A 23,878-nucleotide genomic window follows, 5' to 3' on the forward strand; every position below is an offset into this window, starting at 1 on the left:
ATCCGAAAAGTGGAACCTCAGTCCCTCTACCTTGCTCCATGATTTTTCATGGTTTTCGAGACGCCGCGGGTTGAAAGGCTGATGGTGAAATAAAAAATATCAGCCAAGTCCGACTGGACTGTGGGGTATTACTCCTGCCAAGGGTATTATATAATACATCTATCGATCCTCACGATTGCTAACGTAAATATCCCACCTCAGGTCGGTTGCCTCGGCTTGCATTTCCAACGTGCCAGAGAGTCTTGAAATCAATGGCCTGCCGCCAATAACTCCACGGCTAACGTATACCAGATATCTGTATTATATCACATCAAATTCTCCACGACTCCAATCTTTTTCTTTTGCATTATCGGCAGGGATGTCGGGGAAGATTACAAACAAAAAAAAAAATCGCTGAGTTAATCCGAGAAATCTCACGCTCGACTTCGTATAATTGTGTACCCCTGGGGTAACTCCATAGTCGACGAAATATTGAAAGAGAAAAGTGAGAAAATCCTTTCTGCATTTTTTTATCTATTTTTAAACTCTTTTTACGGATAAAAGTTTAATTGGATCGAACTCTTACTCGTCTTATCCATTCAGGCCTTTTCTCCATCTTTTTTTTTGTAAGAGAGAAATTTCAGAGGATAAAAAGCAATCGACTGGGTCATTCGGAATGAGAAGTCGTCAAGTTTCAGATTATTCTTAGTCATAGTAACCCAGAATTCGGTTGAAACCCGCAAGCAAAAAATTCGCCAAACCGAATCTATAATTTATTCGTTGTAATTATACTTTTTGGAAACATTAGCAATTTTAAAAAATTACTTATGAGTAATTTTTGCGGTGATATATATGCGGTTATAATTAACTGAATATATTTTTCCCCCTGTGGGTATTCCGCCCCCAGGGGTCGGTGATAAGGCGCAGTTTTGGACGTAAGAGCGATGGGATGGCGAGACAATCCCCGTGATACCGGTAGACAGTAGGCAGATAACTGGCAGGGGCCTAAATAGGCTGAAAGGCCCCCTAGATCATGGCTGAAGATCGGGGGAGGTGATGGGACACCGGAGGGTTCCACTGACTTTTCACACTGTCAAAAGTCAAGGGAATTTATCACAGATGACGAATCACTCCCGGGACACTCCACATACCATTCTGTACACAAACGTGACGAAAATTTTTTGAATATGACTGCTATTTTTACATTCTCTCGTTTGTGTATCTTGTTTCCTCGAAAGAGTGCATTTTCCACTCATTTTTATGAAGGGATATATTCATGGACATTGATTGGATCGATGTGTGCAAATATTTGTTCGTTTGGCGTAGGATTTTATTTAGCAATAGATACGTGTAAATTTTTTATAACCGAAACATTGAGAGAGTTGGATTGTGTACGAACAGGGAATATTGGTCAGTTTGTTTGAATCCACGGGAATACTTATGCGCGGTGGAATAAAAATAAACAGACTTTTTTTCCAAATCATGTCGTGCAATGAAATCGATTGCACTCGATTCAGAAAATAAATTACTTTTATCAAAAATTCACTCAGCTCAATGACTGCTCCGACTTTTATGATAGGTAGTTAAATCCTCATGCACCCAACGGAATATCTCATTTTGATCTTAAGACCGATTGTAAATTCATTTAACGTACTAAGTAAGAATTTTATTTCTTCTTCTCTTCGTGACCCGCACTCAGCTGCCACAATTTGCGATCCCAACGTGATCGAGTGAATAGTTTTCCGTGTTTTCGCTACTAATTACATCGCATTAATGTTCGTGACTATTCAACGAAATTGGAGTGCATTTTAGATCGAGCGCTTTATGAGTTGGTTTTGTGTATCGCGTTTTGTGCCATTCACACGCCTCGTTCAAGTGTTGTGAATCGCGGTGCATTGAACAGCCATGGACGCGCTGCACGGGGGATTTTCACGACTTCAATTTTAAATTGGCGTTAAAGTTATGCCGGATAACGTAGAGATGGGAGTTTGGCGATAATGGACCGCCACTTGTCCGGTCTTCAACGCCCGATCGAACGGTTTTGTGACTGGTCAAGCTCAAAAGCTCGAATCCCTCTGCCTAGATCATACATGAACTAACGAGACACTGCACCTCGTTGCATCTCAGCATTAAAGCTGATATGTACAATTTTCTTCTTAATGCACCCGTAACGACGTCCTAGACGCACCTCAAGAGAATCACGGGGGAGAAATTATAGTCCCTGCATCATCTCCGAAGCCTTGACGACACAGTTTCCGATAATGTCCGATACATCAAATGGCTCAGTCAACGACGATGTCCATCCCGACATCGGGAGGCCACATGGCGCTCTATATGCTGACCATCGTCATCGTCAAGCTCCATGAAATGGAATCCCCGGGCAATTAAATGAGCCTCGTCCAGGAGGCAATGGCCCCATTCCTCGAGACAAGTTTTTCTCAACTCAAAGCGTCGATCAGTGAGCTAGCATCTGTTCTGATAAAAAAGTGTCTCGTGCTCTGGCTCTCGGGCCACCGTCCGATAACATGTGCTGGTATCATCAAAAATTTGACAAGGCCAAACATCAGCTCCCTAGCTTATTCACCACAGGCTAACCCCGCAGTGTATCATTAGCAGCGGTCAATATTCCCTGATTCAAATTCAATATCTCGGGTGTCACGGAAATTAAGGTCACGTAAATGGTTTATGTCCTCGCTGAATTTCACAATCTGACGAATCCCGAATATGCTTGACATCCAAACACACGACACCATATCGTCATTACAAGTGGACCAGATGTTTCCAACAACCGACGACGTCCCACCTCCGGCAAACCGAAAATCTTCAAAGTGAAGTTTGACAGCAAGGTTTCACCCACTAATAACACAACTACCGACAACTAATAACGCTTCCGTACCGCTCACCGAGTCAAACGGAAACATTCTCCAACAACTGTACCTCATTAGCGCATTCTTCAATTAATTTCCGGTTAATCACCACTCCGCAGGAGAAGTCTTACACCTGCATCTTGAAAATGAGGTGACGCTAATTCAACCAAACGAACTCTCCAGCTAATCCCGAAGGGAACAACAACCGGTGAATGACCTCATTCCACTATAAAATTCACATTTTGGTGTCAGTCTATATTTACGGAGAGAAGGTGATTCTAAACACAGAGTCATTGCCGATGCTGATAGCCCCTTCGTAATCCGTTAGTTTGACTGACTTCTCCATTACCCTCGCCTTCACCCGAAAAATTAATATGTCGAGGGGCAGGCGGGCTGACGACGGCCGTCCAATGCAGGTGAGTTGCAGTGAAAAGCCTGGTGAGCAGAAGGAGCCTCTTCAACGCCCCTGGGTTAATGCCATACCCACCTCTGACATCCTAACGTTAACTCGCCTGGCGCCAAAACCCATTCACTCACTCTTCAGCGCCCTGGTGAGGGCCGAGGCCACTGCCTCGTGTAAACAGGTGAGTTTGACGAGCTCATTTCTAACGAGTTCCCTCTTCAATGCCACTGCAACTCGAGGAGAGGCTAAAAATTGAGGTACAGCGGACAGGAACAACATCACGTGCTGCACGACAATACCAACGCAATTATTATATGCACTCTGGCTTAATTGAATTTTTCCCTTTTTCTTTATCTATAAAAAAATGAATGGAAATTGCATCATCTGGTATTGATTATCAATTTTTTTTAATCATTATCCATTTATGACATACAATTGCACTTTTGCTTTTTGAAAGGAAAAAAAATGTACGTGGTACATTTACATTGAGTCAAGTGAAAATTGTCCCTGTCTGACTGGGGAGAGAGATTTATCAGCGATGCAGGAGAATTCTTTTTCCATATCCTGACGTTCTCTCAGTTTTATGACAAATATGTTTGCTGAAAACATTTGAGTTTACAGAACTAACATATTTCGCAATATTTGCCTGATGTCATGGCACTCGACATTTTTACGTGCAACCAACATTTCTCATTCGTCTCGGAGAACTGCTGGGCGCACGAGAAACCATCGGCCCTGGTTTCTGAGATACCGTGGATTCGTTTTATCTTCTTTATGATTTCTATGATTTTTTTTTTCCTCACCCTCGGTCTCTCTTTTTTTCGCGGATCCGGATGTCTTTTCATATTGGCCCGAGTGTGTACTCTAGTCCCTTTTCGGTGCCGTTTCCTTCCACTTCTTCATACGAATTTCACTATTTTCGTATTATTTTGACGATAAATTTCGTCGAGGGGAGAAATGGCGCAGAAATCGTCCTTCGTTTCTTCTTTCTTATGAGGTAACGGGGAGACAGTGCCGCTGAAAGAACTCTGGAATTTATGTTTCTAGGAAATAATAATAATTGAAAACTAGTGAGAGAGAAAGAGAGGACTAGGCCGTATCTCACAGGTTTCCACTTCTGACTTCTCTTCCCTTTTTTTTTTTTGCATTTGCCCTTTTTTCTCTCTTTCATTCCGCCGAAGCTTTTATCTTTCATTTTTTTCCAGTGGATTCCCCGGCAGTGACAGTTACTGCACTAAATTTAGTCGAACAGTTTTTCCATGAATAGCCACATCTTTTTTTTCATATTCCTCCAAACATCTTTATTCCTCATTCCGCACTCGTAAAAACGAGAACATGCCATTTTTTCGGCCTCATTGAGAATTCTCGAGCGAAAAATCTTTCTTCACTCAATATCACTAGATTTATACTGCTTGTAATTATAAAAGTTGCAAGTATAAAAAAAGAGGAGTATAAATAGAAAATAATTCGCCCGATTGACGAATTTAAATAGATCCACATTTTTTTTTTACATGGGGTCATCAACATCACGGCGTCTTCATCTCTACGGGAAATATAGTTTCGACCAATTTAATGTAAAAAAAAAACGATTATTGGGAGACGGGGGGAATTATTTGAGTCTTTGAGTTACGATGCTCTAGGAGAGGTCGAAAAAACTCGAAGCGCAATGAAATAAATCACTGGTTTATATTAGAACGGCTTATTAACGTAGGAAACGGTGGAAGAGGGGTCTTATCCCCTACCGGAAGGGGAGAATTGTGTCAGAATATTAGAAAATATTTTCGTCAACCTGATCTTCGTATTTTCCCATGAATCACGGAAATCTCGCTTTCATGCTAATACAACTCTGTAAATCTTGAGCTTACCGAGCGTTTGCACTTTATTACAGTCTGGGAGGGCAGGAGTTTTACGTCATTTTAACGATTGCGGCACTAATAGCAAATAAACGTCAGTTCCTGTCGATTCCAGTAAAAATTTTGATGCATTGTATTCTTCGAAAAGAGGGATTATTACCTCTTCCGTTCGGTATTTGTCGACGTTTTGAAAAATTTTGAAAATTCTGGGAAAGAAAATTGGCTCGATTAAGGCGTCAGAAATTTCTATGAAAAAATTCAAAAGTGAGAGGAGTGAGATATTTGAGAATAAAAAAATTCAGCATTCACATCAAACAATTACATGAATGAGAAATTACGTGGGGGCGGGTACGGGGCAATAAGCTGAGTGACTTGTTGTGGAGATAATGAGGGGGAATGGTGGCGGAAACTTTTGAAACATGTATTTTTCTCGTGGTGGAGAAAAAGTTGTGGTAAAATAGGGGGCCACTGTGAGTACGTGTGATGGAAAGGGTGACGGGGGGGTGTTTGGGGATGGGTTTAAAAAAAGGGGAAACTGGAAGCGACGTGAGCCAAGTTATTTTTCCCTGGGGTACAGCCGCAGGACGCATTAGCCAACGTAACGTATCCTTTAGAAATGGTTCACCTCCTCCTACCGCCCACTTGCTCGACACCCGGGGACCTTAATTACGACATGACGACCCGCACTGAGGCCTCTTTCTCTGCTCTGTGTTCTTGGAATACGTTGAGTTTTCCCCGTGTTGTGTTTAACATCGTAAATAAGGTAAAACGTTTACCCCGGTGCAGACGTGGCTCGTTAGGCTGAAGACTTTACGCATGTTGGGAGAATTTCAAGAGCCAACACACGTTTATTATCGGTTGCCTTCAATTTATTCATCAATCCGCGGCAAGTTAAATTCACGCAATTTTTCGGAATTTTTTTTTGCCCGCGTACACCGGTGGCGAGTAAGAAATTTAAATTTCAGGCAAAAAAACTGGAAATTTCTCCCACCGAAAAGGTGACGTGAACGATAATCAGTTATCTTCAAAAATAATTGACGAATGAGATCTCAAATCACTCGGTAATGAAAAAAATATGAAAACGGTAAAATGTATCTGGCCTTTTGCTCACTAGTTGCGCAATCTTCAGTTTGTACGACACGCAATTACCCGAGTAACGCGTACAGAGAGCCCTCGAAGCGAATACAGCATAACTCAATCCCTCGGCCATTTCCCCTCTTCTCCAAACCTTCTCTAACCATCCACTGCACCCATAAATTACTAGTTTCCAATTTCCAGAACCCAACTTCAACCACTCCATTCATTCTTTCTCCCTTTGGTGTATCCAACGCGAGCGGTACTCGTGTACATTTTGGTTCAGGTACACATTAGGTAAACAATTTCCAATGATATTTTATAAAACCATTAATCCTGTAATTGAATTGGATGGAAATTGGGAAATTGTTTGATACCGGAATTCCTTTTAGTGATTGAGACATTCATAGTATCGGATTTCGATATTGGAGCGATGGCATGTACAGATGAGATATGGAATTCCTGTCAATTATGTATTTCTAATATCTTGAGAAGTTCTCCCTCAACTAATCGTATTGAATCGATTTTAAATAAAATTTTAATGTCATTGAATCATTAATCAATTTATAGTAATTATGAATTCATTTTTATTGAGATTAATGCGATGTGATGAGCTGTTTTAATCCAATCATTTTAATAGTCGGGACGATGTATCAGGAGAGAAATATGATTGGATTAATTATTGTAATTAATAACTCACTTCATAGCCACCAATCGACAGTGATTGATTGGAAAATAAGAAAGGAAAATTGCGTTTAGATCCACCGATGCTGCGATAATAAATCGTTAAATCACAAGTTCAACTAAAAATTATTCAATCTTCATAAAAATTCTTTGAATACTTCCGAGATAATTAAAATTAACATAAACATGCATACACCGACAATTGTGTCGACTTAATTTTTTTTACAATAAAACTTAATGGAATTATAATGGACGAGGAAATCATCGGGTGATGACACTCTTCTATTAAAATTTAATTTTACGACTCGAGATATTGTTTAATGTTGTTTTATCAACAGAATAGAGTACTCACGTGATAATTAATTGGGATGTAAGCTCTCTGTATAATTTAAATCACGAGACGAGAATAGGACCATCAACTGCGCATAAAGACAAGTGCGTGAGCGTAGGCACTTTTAATTAAAAAATAGTAATTATCGTGATGAATATAATTAAACTGTAATTGCGATGGTTTCAGAATCTGACACCCTATCCTTGTCACGTGATTATATCGAGTTCAAAAAATCGCATCTTCATTTCAATAAAACATTTTAGATTAATTAGAAGAGGCGGGGCAGAATAAACCTCCAAAAACAATTAATTTACAATTTTATATTTATTTATGCATCATAGTAACAAGGGAAATTTAAATATTGTGGGTATGCCGATTATTTCCGATTAAGTCCCCCTCACACAACCCAAAAAATCCCAAGTCAATTGACTAAAAATGCTCCCCACATTCCCACCTCAAATTATTCGTATCACCTCCAATTTTCTTTTCACCCATCGAAAAGAAAAAGAGGAAAAATCTCCCTCATACATCAAAGAGCTCAGCTCCATCACCAAAGGTGTGGAGTGAAACAGCATTTGAAATCTGTGAGTGACACAAAGAAATACGTGAAAGTCACCGAGGGGTTGCATCCCCAGGTGGAAAGGAAGGACCTTTAAAGAGCGATGTAACATCATATCCGGAATTGTTTTTTGGTGACGCGTGGCATACGACAAAATCGAGGGGGTAAATTCGATTGAACGTAAAGTTGAATTGGTGTACGGTGGCGGTATAATCGATATCTTATAAATCGGGCCATTAAGCTGGGGGGGCTTAAAGTGCGATGGAGACCAATCTCTATCCACAAAATGCCAGTGGTGTGCGTGTTCACGTAGTTTTCATGCACGCGAGCGCACATTTTCCGGTCGACCCGAGAGCGTCGTGGTATCCCGCATTTATTTCCGATATTTTCCTCTTCTGAACAATTTTATATTTTTTCATTCTCTCTTCCACTCCTCACTCCCTTTTTTTGTCATCGGTAAACCTCACTGGAGCACTGGGTTTCCTTTTTTTTTATTGCCTTTTATATGAGACCATTCTTTTTTTTTTCCTTCAACTATGTCCGAGGGAAATGCGCCCCGTGGATTCATTTGTTTATTTTTACATCCGACAGGATGAAGGAATAAAATAAATATCGGAGGCCAAAATTTTAGGTCGAGTGTAATTTTTTATTAACTGGCAAGAACCCGGGAATATGCTAGATAAATTTACCAAATTTTCCGCTCGGAATTTATCGGTTTTCGGTGTTCTTCAATATTCATTCGCACGAGTGATTCATTTAGACAATTCAAAAAATGTTGATAAATAATTCGCCAGTACGAGTTACACGTGCGCAATTGATTTTTTTACTCGTGTAACTATGTAATTCCACCGAATAACGATAAAATTATCTGAAACTCCTTGAAATCAGGCCAGGCTTTATATTGATAATTACCCGAGAAAAAAAAATTATTTATCGCCCAGGAACATGGGGTCGGGTAAAAAATTGAGTAGCTCCACCCTCGGTATCCATAATTTAATATCAGACTGTAAATATACCAGTGGATCTACATATCAGGTAAATTACACGAGCCGAAATAAAGGGAAATAAAAGGAAATAAAAGGAAATAAAAGGAAATAAAAGGAAATAAAAGGGAATAAAGGGGAAGGGATACATAGAATGTGGTAGATACTGAGGTGAAGCGAATTGTCTCGTAATCTTTCGTCTTGGATAAGTAGAGCGTGCGCTTGGTTGCCCGCGGGTTGTACCGAGGAATGGGGAGCGTTAGTATTTCTACCAACGATGTTATTACTTGTGGCATATACTTGTCGGAATACCGAGAAAACAGGGGCAAGGGGTTGGATGAAAGAGTATGCCCTCTTGGACGACGGATGAAATTCTCCACCCGACCTCTTCTCCGGTTATCCTCTTTGCAACCCAGGAGTGACGGAATGTGCGGCCTTCTCCTAGCACCTCAATAAATACGCAATGTGCATCACTGAAATTGTTCCGGTTTGTTTCGAAATATCTCCAACAAAATTGCCGAAATTTCTTCGTTGACCGTGAGAATGACCGCTCGTAATTTTATTCAATAATAATATCACTCAAAATATTCAAAAAAAAATACCACAAACGAAAGGATTATGATATAAATTATTATGTTACGTAATAAATAAGTTTTTCAATCGACTTGGTTGAAGACGAAACTTGGCGAACAGTTGGAAATGCAAACACGAGTGATAAAGAGAGGAAAATCAATGAATCAGTGGAATGGACCGAGTTGCAGCCGCAGAATCGTGAGAAAAGGGGGATATAACCCCCCTGGAAATGGGGTTATACTGCTAAAGAAGATAAAAAGAGATGGATGAAGCACATGGTGCAGAGTTTCGAAAGTGGCCACGGGTGGTGAATATACCGCGCTCACGTTCTAGGAGGGAAAATAGGGCTGGGGTTTCAACTGCTTTCTTACCCTTTTCTTTTTTTCTCCCTTCACTCTTACGTTGGGGAAAACAGTGGTGAGCAACGCCTAGAGCGTCAACAGCCGTTTCGTGGAATGGTGGAAATGAGCAACGAACTAGCGCCCATCCGGGACTTGGGGATGATGAAGGGGTTGGGAAGAACCTGGCACGCGTCTGGCATGCGAGACTCCCCAATTATGAGTGCAAGCACCAGTGCAGAACAGCTATGCAACCCCTCATGGTCATCTTTTTTATATCTCCATTCTGAAGAGAAAAACTTCCTAAAGCTCAGGAGATGCATCGTATCCCACTGATAAAACAATTCAGTTGATGTTACATCATGAATTGTTTTCATCATCTGTATTATCAACATGTATTGAGAGCACGTACTTGATTTTATTATATATTTTATATATAATACGCGCATTCCGTGGTTTTTTTAATTTCAATTAATCGAACACGTAGTTCGTATCGATAGCTCATGATCAGCCTCTGTAACAGTTTTTATCTACATATCGCTAAATCGGCGTTTACCTCTAGTCCCATTTTTATTTTCGTTCGAATAATGTGAATTTTCAAATGGACTCATGAAAAATCCGGGATTTATTCATGTGATTCGATTTGTCTATTTTCGAAAAATTAATTTTTTAAATTTGGGTCATTTATTTCGGGTAGTTCGATAGATATATTTGAGATCACAAAATAACCATTTGATATTTCGCTGAAAATGGCACCTGTCACAGGCTCCGAGCTCCTTCGCTTAGTATTCAAGGTTAAATTTGTTACAACTGTTCTTTCGGATCCCATTATACTGCCAACCATCATTTATGATCCCTTTCATGCAGCAAGTGGCAATCAAGAATTATGCACACTCATTCGTCACGGAAGTTCACTCAAATCTTCCATTCCCATCCATAGATCCTGATTGACTTATAATAACCGATCAAATTATTTAACAAGACCTCGATTCCCGGGTATTAACAGCGCTCTCCGACCAGTCTGTTCTCAGAAATAGTACAAATCGAATTTCCTCTGCTGTTATACCGTACTAACAATAAATTTTATAAATAATCCGGCATCTCTCATCTGTTATCTTTAGGAAGAAAATCCACGCCCCTCCGACCCACCCAGATGCACCCACTCCTTTTATAAAATTTCCGGCTTTCTTAAAAATATTTAATTCAACAATCTCGCAAATTCCTGTACGTCTTGATATCGAGATGAAAATCTTTTTAAAAATCGGTTGGACTTGCGTAACTTAGAGATTTCTCAACAGATTGACTATTTCTCTCCCAAGTCCTCGGGAAAGGTCAGCCATTCTCTCGACCCATCAAACAATTTCGTGCCCCCGTTGTAGGCAGCAGAAATTGATACCTCCATTCTCATCACAGCCTCATCAAATCCGCAAAGGTGAGAAGAAAAAATATCCACCCCGGGGCGATGAATAACTAAATCCCACTGTCAATTACCGGGAAAAATTCACCACGAACACATGATCACGTGATAAATCAGACATCGCGGAAAGTAACTCGGACAGGTCATGTATTAAGGCGCAACAAATTATTTAGCCCCACGGCTTTACTGCACCACCACAAATCTCCATTCCTTGTAATTCACACCAATCGCTTGGAAAGCGCAACAGAAATTCGAAATAAATCGCTTGAAAAAATGCCGCCAGGCACCACTTCGCCATCCCCTTTTTCTTATTCACCGCGCGGCAATTTCACTTTTGTTCGCTCTCCATTAGTCAAATATGCAAATTAATTGAATACACTTCGACGTTTTTCTCCTTCCTCAGCCATTTGTACAGGCCGGGGTTTTTATTAATTCTTTATTCATCTCGCGGGGTGTCAAGGAACATCAATCGCATGTAAAAGGCGAATCGAGGGCTCTTCCCCTTTCCCTCGCCCCTTTCGTACAATTCTTTAATGATAGAACGATTAATGCAAAAATTAATTCAATAAAAATTACTGAAAAAAAAAATAGATTTTGGAATGGAAACGAAGTTCATAATTAATTTATATTCTGATTTAATTCGATGGACGAATTAAAAAAAAATGGTCAACCGAATTTTTCAAAGCAATGAAAAAAATCAGATTTATATTTGCCAGAATTTTGCACAAAACTTCGGATAAACTCCTTATGCCCAGGGCTTTCTCATTTTTTTTTCTCGTGAGTAAGGAATTTGCCAAGAAGCAAGTTTCATACTCACACTTTGGTAAAGTAATTTTGATTAATCAGCAGTAATAGCTTTTTAGTAATATGACACAGGAGTAAAAAGTCTGACAGACCCAGTGCCAAAGGTGAGGAGGACAAGGGGTTGGTGGGGTGTTTTCAGAGTTGAACTCCAGTAAAAGTTGTAATTACAATAAATCGAGTTGTAATTGCTGTGGCAATTACCGGGAAGTAAATACGCGACTGGTCGTAAATAAACCTGTGCTCTGGAGGAGTGAGGGCGAGGGTGGAGATGTGAGGGTGAGGGTGAGGGTTTTCGCAGTGGTATGGTTCGTTGGTCGTTTGTTATAGGCGCCTGGCCATTACGCGTTCGTCCAATGAGCTTTTTGTGTTTCATCGATGCACAAATGGCAGAAAAAGGGTGAGCCAAGGGGGCTGGGGAGGTCGACTGGCAGGCTTTAACGATAACACAATAAATTGTAAAGTGATTCCGGGATTATTTATTAAAGGAGGTACTCACATGCGCTACGCCAGGAGATTAAATGTCACGCTCATAATAATAGTACCGGCCAAAAACGACGAATTAATAACAATACGACGGTGTTATCTATGTGATGAGATTTTCACGGTATTTTATGCCCAAGTGAAAGGAAAAAAATTCATTTTTTTCCATCCTCCCAAATTCTTGTAATTAATATTCGTAATTATACCGATTGAAACAATCAAAAGAGAACCGCGACGTAAAAATTCTCCAATTCATCAATTTTGCAAATCGAAGTTGCGAAATAATAATAAATCGAGATGATCCAATAAAAAAAATTGGTAGAGATAATACAAATAAAAATCCGGTTCATTGTTGATTCATTCATCAAATCATTCATTCATTCATCAAATAATTAACGAATGACTCAATTTTCGAATATTTTTTTCCATTAATTAGAAGAACTCCTTTTTCTACGCGACTTTGCTGAAGAATTTCTCGCTAATTGAGAATTGGCAGATTCGTGGATATAATTAGTATCAGAGTCAAGATAACGAAACGTTTTCGAAATAACGAAAGACTCTCGGAATAATGAAATTCTGTTGCGATAAGTTTTTTATGGGAGGAACGTTTGTGGTGTTTTTTTTTTGGGTGACTGGAGGGCCTGAATGTGAAGCGGTTTGTACGATGTGTATATAACGTTAATTAAGTAGCAATCTCCGGAGATCACCAGATTTCCCGAGAGTGATCTCGGTGTATATCAGGGCAACGGTAGAATTAAAGCCAGAAGCATTAAAGCGGCATTCGAGTGGCACCTGACTTCCAGGAGATGGGGAATATATACATGGGGAATATACAATATCCACATGGGTAGACCAGTGATGTTTCCGGTGGATAAACCGGTCCTCGAGAGAGAAACCATCGGTGATCTCGACAGGTGAAATAAATAACAAGCGTCTTTGGAATCTGATCTCGTTCTTTATGCTGTGCCGCCATGCATCGGTGCCTTAAAACATTCGGGGGGGATTTAATGATTTACATACCTATTGAGGTAATCTTCTCACTGTTTAATGGGGTGGCCAATTCGAAAACAATAAATATATTCAGAAGAGATGAGAAATTGCTTTTCTCGTTGATGATGTTCAAGTAATGCCTGATTTTTTATCATTTCAATTATTTTCACTTGACTTGATTTAACCGAATGCTTGTAACAAATTTAATAATTAATATCTGGTTGAAGTCTCAAATATCCTAGACGTGAATATCTGCGATGACATTATGAAATGAACTTTGGCATGGAAATATCAATGCGAAAATAATCTCTGGCAGTTTTATTGTCATCTCCAAAATAGAATCTCTTCACTCTAAGTAATTAAGTCGTACCCACTAAATCCTCTCCCCCGCGAACTCTGAGTCTCTCTCAAAAAGGAATAAGGAGAGATTGAATTCCCGTAACCTTTCCATTCCTTTGTCTCTCCTAAATTCTATTTACCCTCCTGGAATTCCCCTGGAATGCATTTTTCTGGCAACTCCTCGAGTCTTTTCTGTCTCCATCACACATCGAAACGAGTGCTGAATGGGTTCGTTACCTTCGTAATTTAGTTTTTCTTCAAGTACTCGGCAAGTAACGGCGTCATGCGTGGGCTTGAATTGCTCGTTAAGTCTTCCATGGCGTGGGTGACCTTTCGAAAAACTTGAAAAAAAAATAGCAGAATAAAAAAAGACAGGGGGTTTGAACAAAAGTGGTGGGTGGAGGGGATGCAGCATGTGGCTGAGACAAGATGGAAAATAAATTAGAGATAATAGAGATAAAAATGTCGCGAGGATAACAGATGCAAAATATTGTTTGCATGAGGGAAGTGAAAAGAATAATCATGATAAAAAATATTGTTGAGGAGGTTGGTTCTTGCAGGGCGGAGAATTAATAGCCAGTTTGGTGTTAATGGCCGTCAGAAGTTGGAGGAAGGAGCATCAATCTGATTTAAACGCTCCTCTCTTCTTTATTTTATTCTTGTGATGCAAGACGTCATATAATTAATGGGTTCAAAAGGAGAGACATGTCGCATGGCGCCGGGACTGGATTTAAAGAAAATAAAAGAAATTTTATATGAGAAAGAAGAAAAACGTCAGGAGCAAGACCACTTGGGGTCCACCAATAATTGACGATGCGATAAATATTTAAACGTGTAGTTTTAACTGACGGATCTGATATCCCGTTGATATTTGGCGGGGGTTAATTGGGGTAGATGCAGAGAAGAGCAGGTGGAGAGTCCACTGACAAAATTCAATTGAAAAATTGAATGAAATCCAAAGAAAATAGAGGTACAAGTGGGAGAGATGGCACTCATGTATTTTTCTTTCTGAATGGATGTTGTTCGCCACACGGTACGTGAAATGTATTCGTGATTTTTCGGGCTTTGATGTCTCCTCCATTTGCCCATGAAAAAGCAATGGCGAGCGAAAAGACAATATTGACGGTGCGATTTCTTTTTTAGTCAACTGAAAATTTATATTCGTATATTAATTTCATATTATATTTACAGATATCCTCGAAATTCTTTTAGATGGATTTATAAATTACGTTTATTTGGATTTTTCACATTTTTATTCTGTTTGTTTGTCATTTGTGATGTTCATTAAAAAATTATGATGGCAACACAGGAAAAAGGCACTGGCTTGGGGAGAATTTCAGTGCCAGCACTCGAAATTTTATTGGATTACAAGCGAATCTTTTTTTCATTAATTAATCATTTATCCACAAATCCCTGAGATTTGTCAGGGAGTGGCATAATAATATTTTATTCTCTGTGGTAATTTTTTTTCCAAGTCGACCAAAAATAGTAAAAGCTGCGTATTATATCTTAAATCGACAATTTTCCCCAAGAGATAAATCATTAGCGAATAATTCGAAGGCGAAGGGGCAATTTAAAATTTTTTAATGTCCTCGACGTACAATTCTGTATTATTACCTCAGGAATACTGAAAAAAGGATTCGATTTATAAAAGTTTTGCTCACGATTGACGATAAAAAAAAATTCACCATAAATTTCATTCCCACCGTTGAATGCAAAATAGGGTAAATACAAACATGGGAGTTTGAATATTTCGAAGGAAATTGAAGTCTGATGGATCTAGAGCGTCTCGTTCTTCCCCAATATGACAACATCTGAGAACCTTTCATTTTCATACTCTTTACAAAAATCCCCTCCCTCCCCGCGAAAACCCCTCTCACAACAAAGTTTATGGTCTTATCCTCGTTCACGAGAGTTAAACCTCTATTTTTCTCAACGATAAATGAAATTGTTTTGTGTCTTGAGGTACAGAGAAAACACCAGGCCATGCTCCAGCGTTCTTCGAACTTCTCATAACTTCCATATAATCCTCGAATATCCACCCGCCCCTTCAACCAAGAGGAAAAAACGCATAAACGTTGTAACAGTTTGAAGATCCCATAAACCACGAAAATTGTGTCGAGCAAAAAAAGAAAAAGATGGTAAATAGCCTGTGACGAATGTATTTATTAGCGTTCAACCAAACTTCTGAGTAATCCCCATGTTTTCAAAGTATGAGAACCAATTTATTTGTCTCTACTACAACCAATGAAAATTTTTCAATTTTTTGAAAGTGCATGTGATTAATCACGATAATGAAAATCATGATCCACCAAATCCTAATAAGTCGCGGTATCTTATCAGCATCACCCCATCATCCGCTACATCAGGCGTATGGGTAGCATCCGTAAGAGATGAATAGACAGAACAGATCCATGGAAACAGCGAGAAATGTGATACAAGAGGATGGCCAACATTGTTGGCGGTGGATGAATCTCGTTAAATCTTGATAACCCCATCTACATGTTAATCCGATCAGGTAGACTGGCACTACGACATGAAAACCCCTCCCGCCCGTTTACCATGCGCAAAGGCTATTACACCATCTACTTTGTGGTCTCCAGGGTAGTTACAGAGAAAGCACTCTGGCTTCAATCCTGGGACTTCACTTGAGCTTGCTACGAGCTACCTGGGACTATTTCTCACTGGTTCATCTGCTCTCTCTCCTGTTTTTCTCGTTCCTTCCCCGAAGTCGCATTCGAGGTTTCCACCTCTTATGAGACCTATCTCCCTCTCTCTATTTTTCATAGCTCTTACCTTTGAACAATTTAATAGTCGCTAACTACTCTCTCTCTTGTAAAAATACTCATGCTCTCTTTATTTACTGTGTTTCAGTGCCTATCGCTGATGTTTATGGCGTGGCTGGACATAAAGTGCAGCTACCGTGCGACATTCTGACGAGAAGAAACGATCGAGTTGACATGGTACTCTGGTTTAAGGGCGAGGGTGGTCCACCCATTTACACGTAAGTTGAAAATCATTCTTTCTCTCGCTGATCCATATTTCTGGAGTTGTTCTATGAGTTGTAAAATATTTTATTGCTTGCTCATCGTGAAAACTTGAATTTCGTTGTGATGGAAGAAACGTACTACCTGGTGACTTACGTAATCGTGAGATCGAATGATAATAAAATAATTTCGATGTCGGATGGAGTACGCAGTATCAATAGCCAAACGAGAAATCATGAAAAGCAGTACATAAATTGTTTTTATTTTCCAACACCAAAAAAGTTTCTCTCCCTGTGCATGAAGAAAGATTCAATTATAATAGCGGTGAATTATTGAAATCCTGAGGGAGTGGAAAATTTGAAAGCACAAGTTGCTTTGGCAGTTTTGGCACTACCACGTCACGAGGAGTAGTTGTCGTGCAATCTACACCATCGTGTCACAGTCGCGCGAAGCAATTTAACTTTCAGCGAGAGGTAAAAGCAAGAGGCGAAACAGAGTTCTCTAAACTCGGACTTGTGTGACACTTTGCGATACTTAATATAAATTTCACGGGCATTAAAACACGATCGAAGACTCGAAATGCGAGAGGGTCTCCCGACCCCTTGCGATGTGGATTGATTCTTTGATGGTGTTTATATATCACTTTGTCTTGGTCCATTGGATTCCAAGAGGGAGAATCGATGGAGAAGCCAATCTATATCGACAGCATTGACCTCAACCGCTCAATCTCACCCACAGATTCGATGTACGCCATAAGCAGTTCAACAATGCTGAATTATGGTCATCGCCCCGGGTTCTCGGCCAAAGGGCATACTTCATGACTGCCACACATCCGGCTCACCTCAGCATTGATAAACTTGAGACTGCTGATGCTGGATTGTATCGATGTCGAGTAGATTACAGCAATTCACCCACTGCCATGCATCACGTTAATCTCGTCGTCATAGGTACGTAAATTGATAAATACCGACATGATAAATCGACTTTTAATTCATGTTGGGGTAATTTTTTTATTCGAGAAAACTTTTTCCCTCATTCAATTTGATTGCTTCATTAAACTCAGGCTCGATAATTGTTCAAATTTCTTGATGTCCAGTTCCACCGGAAAAACCGATAATCCGGGATCAGTCTTCTGGCAATATATCTCACATGGAGGAAACGTACAACGAAGGAAGTGATGTGACACTCATCTGTGAAGTTCGAGGTGGCCGACCTCCACCTCGATTAACCTGGTACTACGAAAATAATGTTTATGATCTGTCGTACGAGTACAACAGTACCACTGGCATTACAACGAATTTCCTCTATTATCCTAACATTGGACGACAGCATATTAAAACTAGGCTTGTGTGCCAGGCCAACAACACCAATCTCGTGCCACCTCTCACCAAGCTCGTGATCCTCGATGTTAACAGTGAGTACAAAAACAATGACTCCGTCATTTTACCCTCATTATTATTTTTCCATTCATCGCCACAAAGTTGTTCCAACGAAAAAAAAAAACACGCCATTCAAACTACCCGTTGAAACATATCTAGAAATGATGGGGATCACAATTTTATTTTTACTTTTACTTTATTGTATTTTATTCAGGAATTTATAAATTTGGTACACACGTTCTATTAGTCTCCCGAGATTTTAAAAGGTCTAGGTCTTTTTAAACCCATTCATCAACATCAGCGGATGTTTCTTGTCATTTTATTGTAATTATGATTATATTCCGCGTTGTTACGTGCGTGGACTGAGAATTGGGAGAGACTCAGAATTAGTAGAAGAATGGGAAGACAAATTGTCTGTTAAAGACTAGATAATTGGCTGTACTAGCCAGCCCGTAGTAATCAGTCATTCGAAATATTCAAGTCGCAGTGTTCAAATGTTTGAGTTTTAATCTACCAGTCAATTTTATATTTGCCCGACATTCCGGGTTTTGAACTTGCCCCCGAGGCATTCAACTCTGTAAGATATCTGTGAATATCTTATTGTCGGACGTAAGCTAGATTTTTTTTCTCAGTAAATTACGTGACTTGGCTGTTGTAAAACCATCGAAGAAAATCCATTCAATGCATAATAACAAAAACTTCTTCATCCTCGACAATCGACCCATTAAAATTGCAATACCGTATGCGTCAAATTGTGCATTGAGTGTACGTTACCAGTGAGTAGACAACAAAAGCGACAGGACAAGAGGCGTATCACGTGTTGAACCTGTTAGTCCCATGGTAGATTTGCCGCAAGAGATAACAGTAACGCCTCTTGTAAGACGGATCAGTGAATTGCGTGTCGGTACCATTCTCTTATCCCCACCCCTTCAATTTGATTTTCATGTGTGCACCACTTGGTATCACAGCGACAGGAAATCCCCCGAACAATTCACCCCATAGCCTTACAAAAAAAAATAATCCGAGTGTCAGTGGCACTTAAGAATTCCACTGGGATTTTAAGAAGACCGAATTGTCGAATCTTGTGACAAACCCGAGGGCACGTGACGGTATTTAAAGCAAAGCTAGAAAATATTTTCACCCCTCGGTAAAATGCACGTGCATTGTTACGAGGGACAGGTGAATTTCTGGTGGCTTTTCACTCACGCGAATCTCAATTCCCCTGAGGGCTATTTGTAGGCGTGCAGCTTTTCGCAGGAGGGGTGAGAAAACAGTTATCTTGATTTGTATAATAAAAAGATAGGGCGAGGCATTAATGATGACGGATTAATGGCACATTAGTGTAGGATTTATCTGATGATTTTATCTTCAAGTTGGATATCCGTGGAAAATTTTGGATTAGTCCGGGCGGTTGATGGAGAGATAAAATTGCTTAACAGAAGATTTACGTTTGTCATCGGTTAATCACTAGGATGATCTGAATATTTTCTATCTCTTACAATTAAATAAATTATTAATTGTGAGAGAAAATAAATGATTAAATAATTGTAAATTTGGTTTTCCGAATATATTAAAATGTTTTCGTGAAAAAATAAAATCGAAATCGACCGAGCGCTGAATCCTCACGAGAAAACAACAGTGCAACTTTAAACCGTCGAAATGCACCCATGTTGTTTTTAATGGTACGTTTACCACTAAATGTTGAAACAAGCCCACCACGATATTACCACTCCTTTACATTTGTTAATAACAGTGAGCATGAAATGCGTGGCACGCAGGTTAAACGCATGGCTGGATGTTTGCCCAAGTACGAAATAATAGTGGAGTATATTTGCCACCCAGACATTGCCATTATCACGAGGAGGGGCACCGTGATAAGAGAAATATTTGCCTCATAATGATTTACCCCTCCTTTCCAAGCTTAATTATCGTAAAGCCCGTGTATTCAGATATCTCCTCCGTCGAAAGTACTTCACCCAGGAAATACACTAATTGTTGTAATTATGGAAACACGAAACACACGTTGGCCTCTTTTCAACCATTACCCGCTCTCCGTCGTCTTCACCCCACGAAGTAAGACCTGAAATTAAATAATTAAGATTTATCTCTCTGTCGTGCTGTGAGAGGTGCCAGGAAACTTTCGTCCCACCCGTCTAATTTCGGATATTTTACTGGTACCACGGGGTTTCCCCGTTCTTTCTGATCCAACGTCACCGATTATCGTGCATCCATCGCAGACAATGATCAAATAACGAAAACAATCTAATGACTGCAATGATAACAGTAAAGCTGTATTTAATTTCCAGTGAAACCGTTGCTAGTGAAGATCATCACAAAAGAGGCTAAGGTATCATCGGGCAAGACATACGCTGTTGAATGCAGATCATGGGGTTCAAAGCCCCCGGCTGTGATGAGCTGGTGGAAGGACAGCAAGAAAATAACGGAAATTATTCAAAACGTGAGTGAAAAATATAACCAAGGAGGGTAGACTCCATCACTTACATCTTCCCCGCGCCACCCTTTTACTCGAGTCGATGTTATCAGACTGAAAGGTTTCGTATTTTTTTTTATTTTTATTTTCACCCTTCTCTTTCACTATCCTACCCACGTTGATGCGCAGTGGGTGATGATAATCCGCGTTGAGTTGGTGGGGTCGGAAAAGCCACGAGAACTGCACAACCCGTCCAACGTGTCGGTGGAAGAGATCGACTTTATCCCACTAATGCACTTGGCCAGTAAACCCGCCTGTGGAGTAGATGGTTTCTCGTCAAACACTCTCTGACTCTCAGACTCACTCTCACATCGTCATTCCCCTCTTCCCCCACGTACTCCTTTGTTCAGTCCCATTTGTTTGTTATTTTTTTATCCTTTACCATTGATTTTTCTTTTATGCTTTGATTTCTGTCGATATTCACCGTCGTAATCAATCAAGCATTTCCCAGCAAAAGAATGACGAACTGAATTCTCCGTCGCTAGCAGAATCGACTGCATCAACGTGTCAATTTAATTTCTCCTTTCTGATACGGATACGTCGGGTTTCCCCTCTCATCGTGCATCATGGTGTGATGCATGGAGACAGGCTGGACAGAGCTCAAACAACAATAAACCGAAACGAATGGATAAATTGTTGATTGAATCATCGAATGAATTCTCTTTCAATAACCATCACTGTTTGCCGTATAACAATTCCACATTGTTCTATTCAAAATGACACCTTCGCACTCACCATAAGCACTTATCTGATCCTCTAATTTCACCAGAAAAGCCAGAGGCTAACACGAACAACTTTTCTCAACAATCTCGCAAATCTCTCCCGACATTTCGTCGTTTTCTTCACGTCGTTCACTCCATCCCCACCGACAAACTTTTCAACCCAAAGGTCCGCTTACTTTTCCCATTTACCCCGAGTATCACGTTTCCACTCATCCTTCCATGTTTCTCTAGCTTCTCGAAACTGAAGGCTCCTTTTTACTCTGTCAACGTTGAATCCCAGTGTTGTGGAGGTTTACTCGAGCCCAAGGTATTGCAGACGACTCTTGCTGGCTCTCGCAAGAGAGGATGAGGAGAGAGTGCCGACTCCACTAATCCTTGTCAAAGGTAGACAGGGGAGTTTGGCAATGTAGACATAGAACTTGTACTCCACCGGAGGCTTTTCACCCACGACAAATTTTCATATTTCGTCCATATGAAAGGCTTGGTAATTGGCTGGCTCGTTTCATATACTCAACAGTGAGAAAATACTAGGGTCTCGTTAATGGAAGTCATAAACCTTGTATAATTTCAAGTCAGAGGCATGATCTCCGACACTTTCTGCAGACACCCCGTCGACATACCCTCAAAACCCATCGCGAATTAGTCCTGAATTCGTACAGAATTAATACTGAAAAAAAAAATACCCATGGACAACTCAATCAGGACTCTCCGAGTCTAAAAACCAATTATCCCAAATTGTCAATTTCACCTGGTATTTAGACAATTTTCTCATTCTTTTTTCTCCTCTATTCTCTTTATCCTCAACTTGCCATCAATACGAATCAGTTGGCTCATTCGTTTTCTATCCTCACGTAACCAGTATCAACCGGAGAACAATCAGAGCATCAGCATCCTCGAATTCGTGCCAAGCATCGAGGACGACGGCAAGTACCTGACTTGCCGTGCTGAGAATCCATCGATTCCCGACAGTATTGTGGAGGATAAATGGAGACTAGACGTGCAGCATCAGCCGGTGGTCAGCCTCAGAATGGGTGTTACACTGAATCCAAATGGTATCAAGGAAGGCGATGACGTTTATTTTGAATGCATTGTTAAGGCTAATCCGAGGGTTTATAAACTGGCGTGGTTCAAGGACGTGAGTACATTATTACATTCGCACGGCAGAGTACGCCAAATAATAAATAATAAAATTATAATAAAAAAAACTGTGGAATGTTTTACGCAGTAGATGAATAAAATAATTGAGAAATTTTATTTCATTCCGATGTATTTCGATGGAATATTTTTACACTGGGTTACTCAGAGCCACCGCAGACAGAATTCGTGAAGAACGGAATAAAGTGAAATGTGAGACCAAGTGCAATGCCTAGTTTGCTCTGTCTTTTCGAATCCAGTGAGCTGGACGAATGGAACAAGCTAGACATTACATTTCGCTCTACTCGCTACTTTACACCGTACTCCTCTAAATCTATTACATTTCACTTTTATAAAAATGCATCACGAGAACAAATTGCTGCATGATAAATTCAATATTTCCAAATAAAATCCAGTTAAAGATCTTGAATAATTGATTGAACTCTTGAACTATTCGTTATATTAACCCAAATGTTAATGAGCCCCTTCTATTTTATCCGATTTTTTCCCCTAACCAGGACAAAGAATTGAAGAACAACGCAACCGCAGGAATACTCCTGAGTGATCACTCGCTGGTTCTCCAGGGTATAACTCGAGGAGCAGCTGGTGATTACAAATGCCTTGCGGCCAACAGCGAAGGAAAAACAGCCGGCAATACAGTTAAACTGGAAGTGATGTGTAAGTTTGTTTAATCAACTCCCAAACATTTGAATAACAAGCCACCCTCGGTTTTTACCAATGGTGAGTCCCTCACTGATCAGTCAAGCCCCATTGGCCCCGATAATTACTTAATCGATTTTTCCCAAACAAAAACCGAAGGAAAAACGGATTGCCCGAGTGCCACACCCCGATAGTTAAGGTCAGGGTCGATGAGCACGGTTAATGCATAAAGGGAAGTGAGAGAAAAGAAATGAAAGGGAGAGGCGTTGGAAAGGGGAGCTAACGGTGGAAGTGAGAGAGTTGGTGGAGAATGGAAACGTGCGAAAACCATGAGAACTGGGGTGGGTTATTCTATTAGAATGATAGTAAGGATGAAGGAGTGGGGCATCGGTTGGGGTGGGAGGAAAAGGGAAAAGGCTAGTGGGAGAGGGACAGGTATATATGGCAGTCGGGGCATATCTGCATCTTGTAAATGACCTAAGAGGGAAGGAAGGACTGGCGATGCATATTCAATGTATGTAAAGCGCAAACTGAATATTCATGTGTGGGTGAACGCGCCGGTCTCGGCAATGTGCTAAGCCCTGGGGTTTCGGCTAGAGGAAAAGGGGACAAAGGGGGGCACAAGAGAGAGATTGGATATCCCAGAGAGACGGCGCCGAGAAGACATAGATTCGGTCTCATATCTGTCCCAATAGTTTGTACGACCACGACTTGGTTATAGGTCTGACACTAAATTTCACGTGTTTTGCAGAGGAATCAGTTTTCAGGGTGATTTTTTTTTTAATACGCGAGAGTTGGGGGGAGTTTTTGGGGGGACAATGAGATGTGGAG

The 23,878-nt window shown here is 40.3% G+C and overlaps 1 protein-coding gene across 4 annotated transcripts in view; it reads left to right on the forward strand.

Moving 5' to 3' along the window:
- The window catches only part of LOC105269119 (hemicentin-2), a 47,803-nt gene that overhangs the window by 13,365 nt on the left and 10,560 nt on the right, over window positions 1-23,878 (forward strand). For all 4 annotated transcript variants that reach the window (XM_011309125.1, XM_011309126.1, XM_011309127.1 and 1 more), the window contains 6 exons: window positions 16,549-16,678; window positions 17,400-17,608; window positions 17,758-18,075; window positions 20,347-20,498; window positions 22,113-22,388; window positions 22,906-23,065. In XM_011309125.1, the coding sequence (XP_011307427.1) occupies window positions 16,549-16,678; window positions 17,400-17,608; window positions 17,758-18,075; window positions 20,347-20,498; window positions 22,113-22,388; window positions 22,906-23,065 (1,245 nt within the window). The remainder of the gene's footprint in view (window positions 1-16,548; window positions 16,679-17,399; window positions 17,609-17,757; window positions 18,076-20,346; window positions 20,499-22,112; window positions 22,389-22,905; window positions 23,066-23,878) is intronic.

The sequence above is a fragment of the Fopius arisanus genome, unplaced genomic scaffold (assembly GCF_000806365.1).
Source record: "Fopius arisanus strain USDA-PBARC FA_bdor unplaced genomic scaffold, ASM80636v1 scaffold00065, whole genome shotgun sequence".
Classification (NCBI taxonomy): domain Eukaryota; kingdom Metazoa; phylum Arthropoda; class Insecta; order Hymenoptera; family Braconidae; genus Fopius; species Fopius arisanus.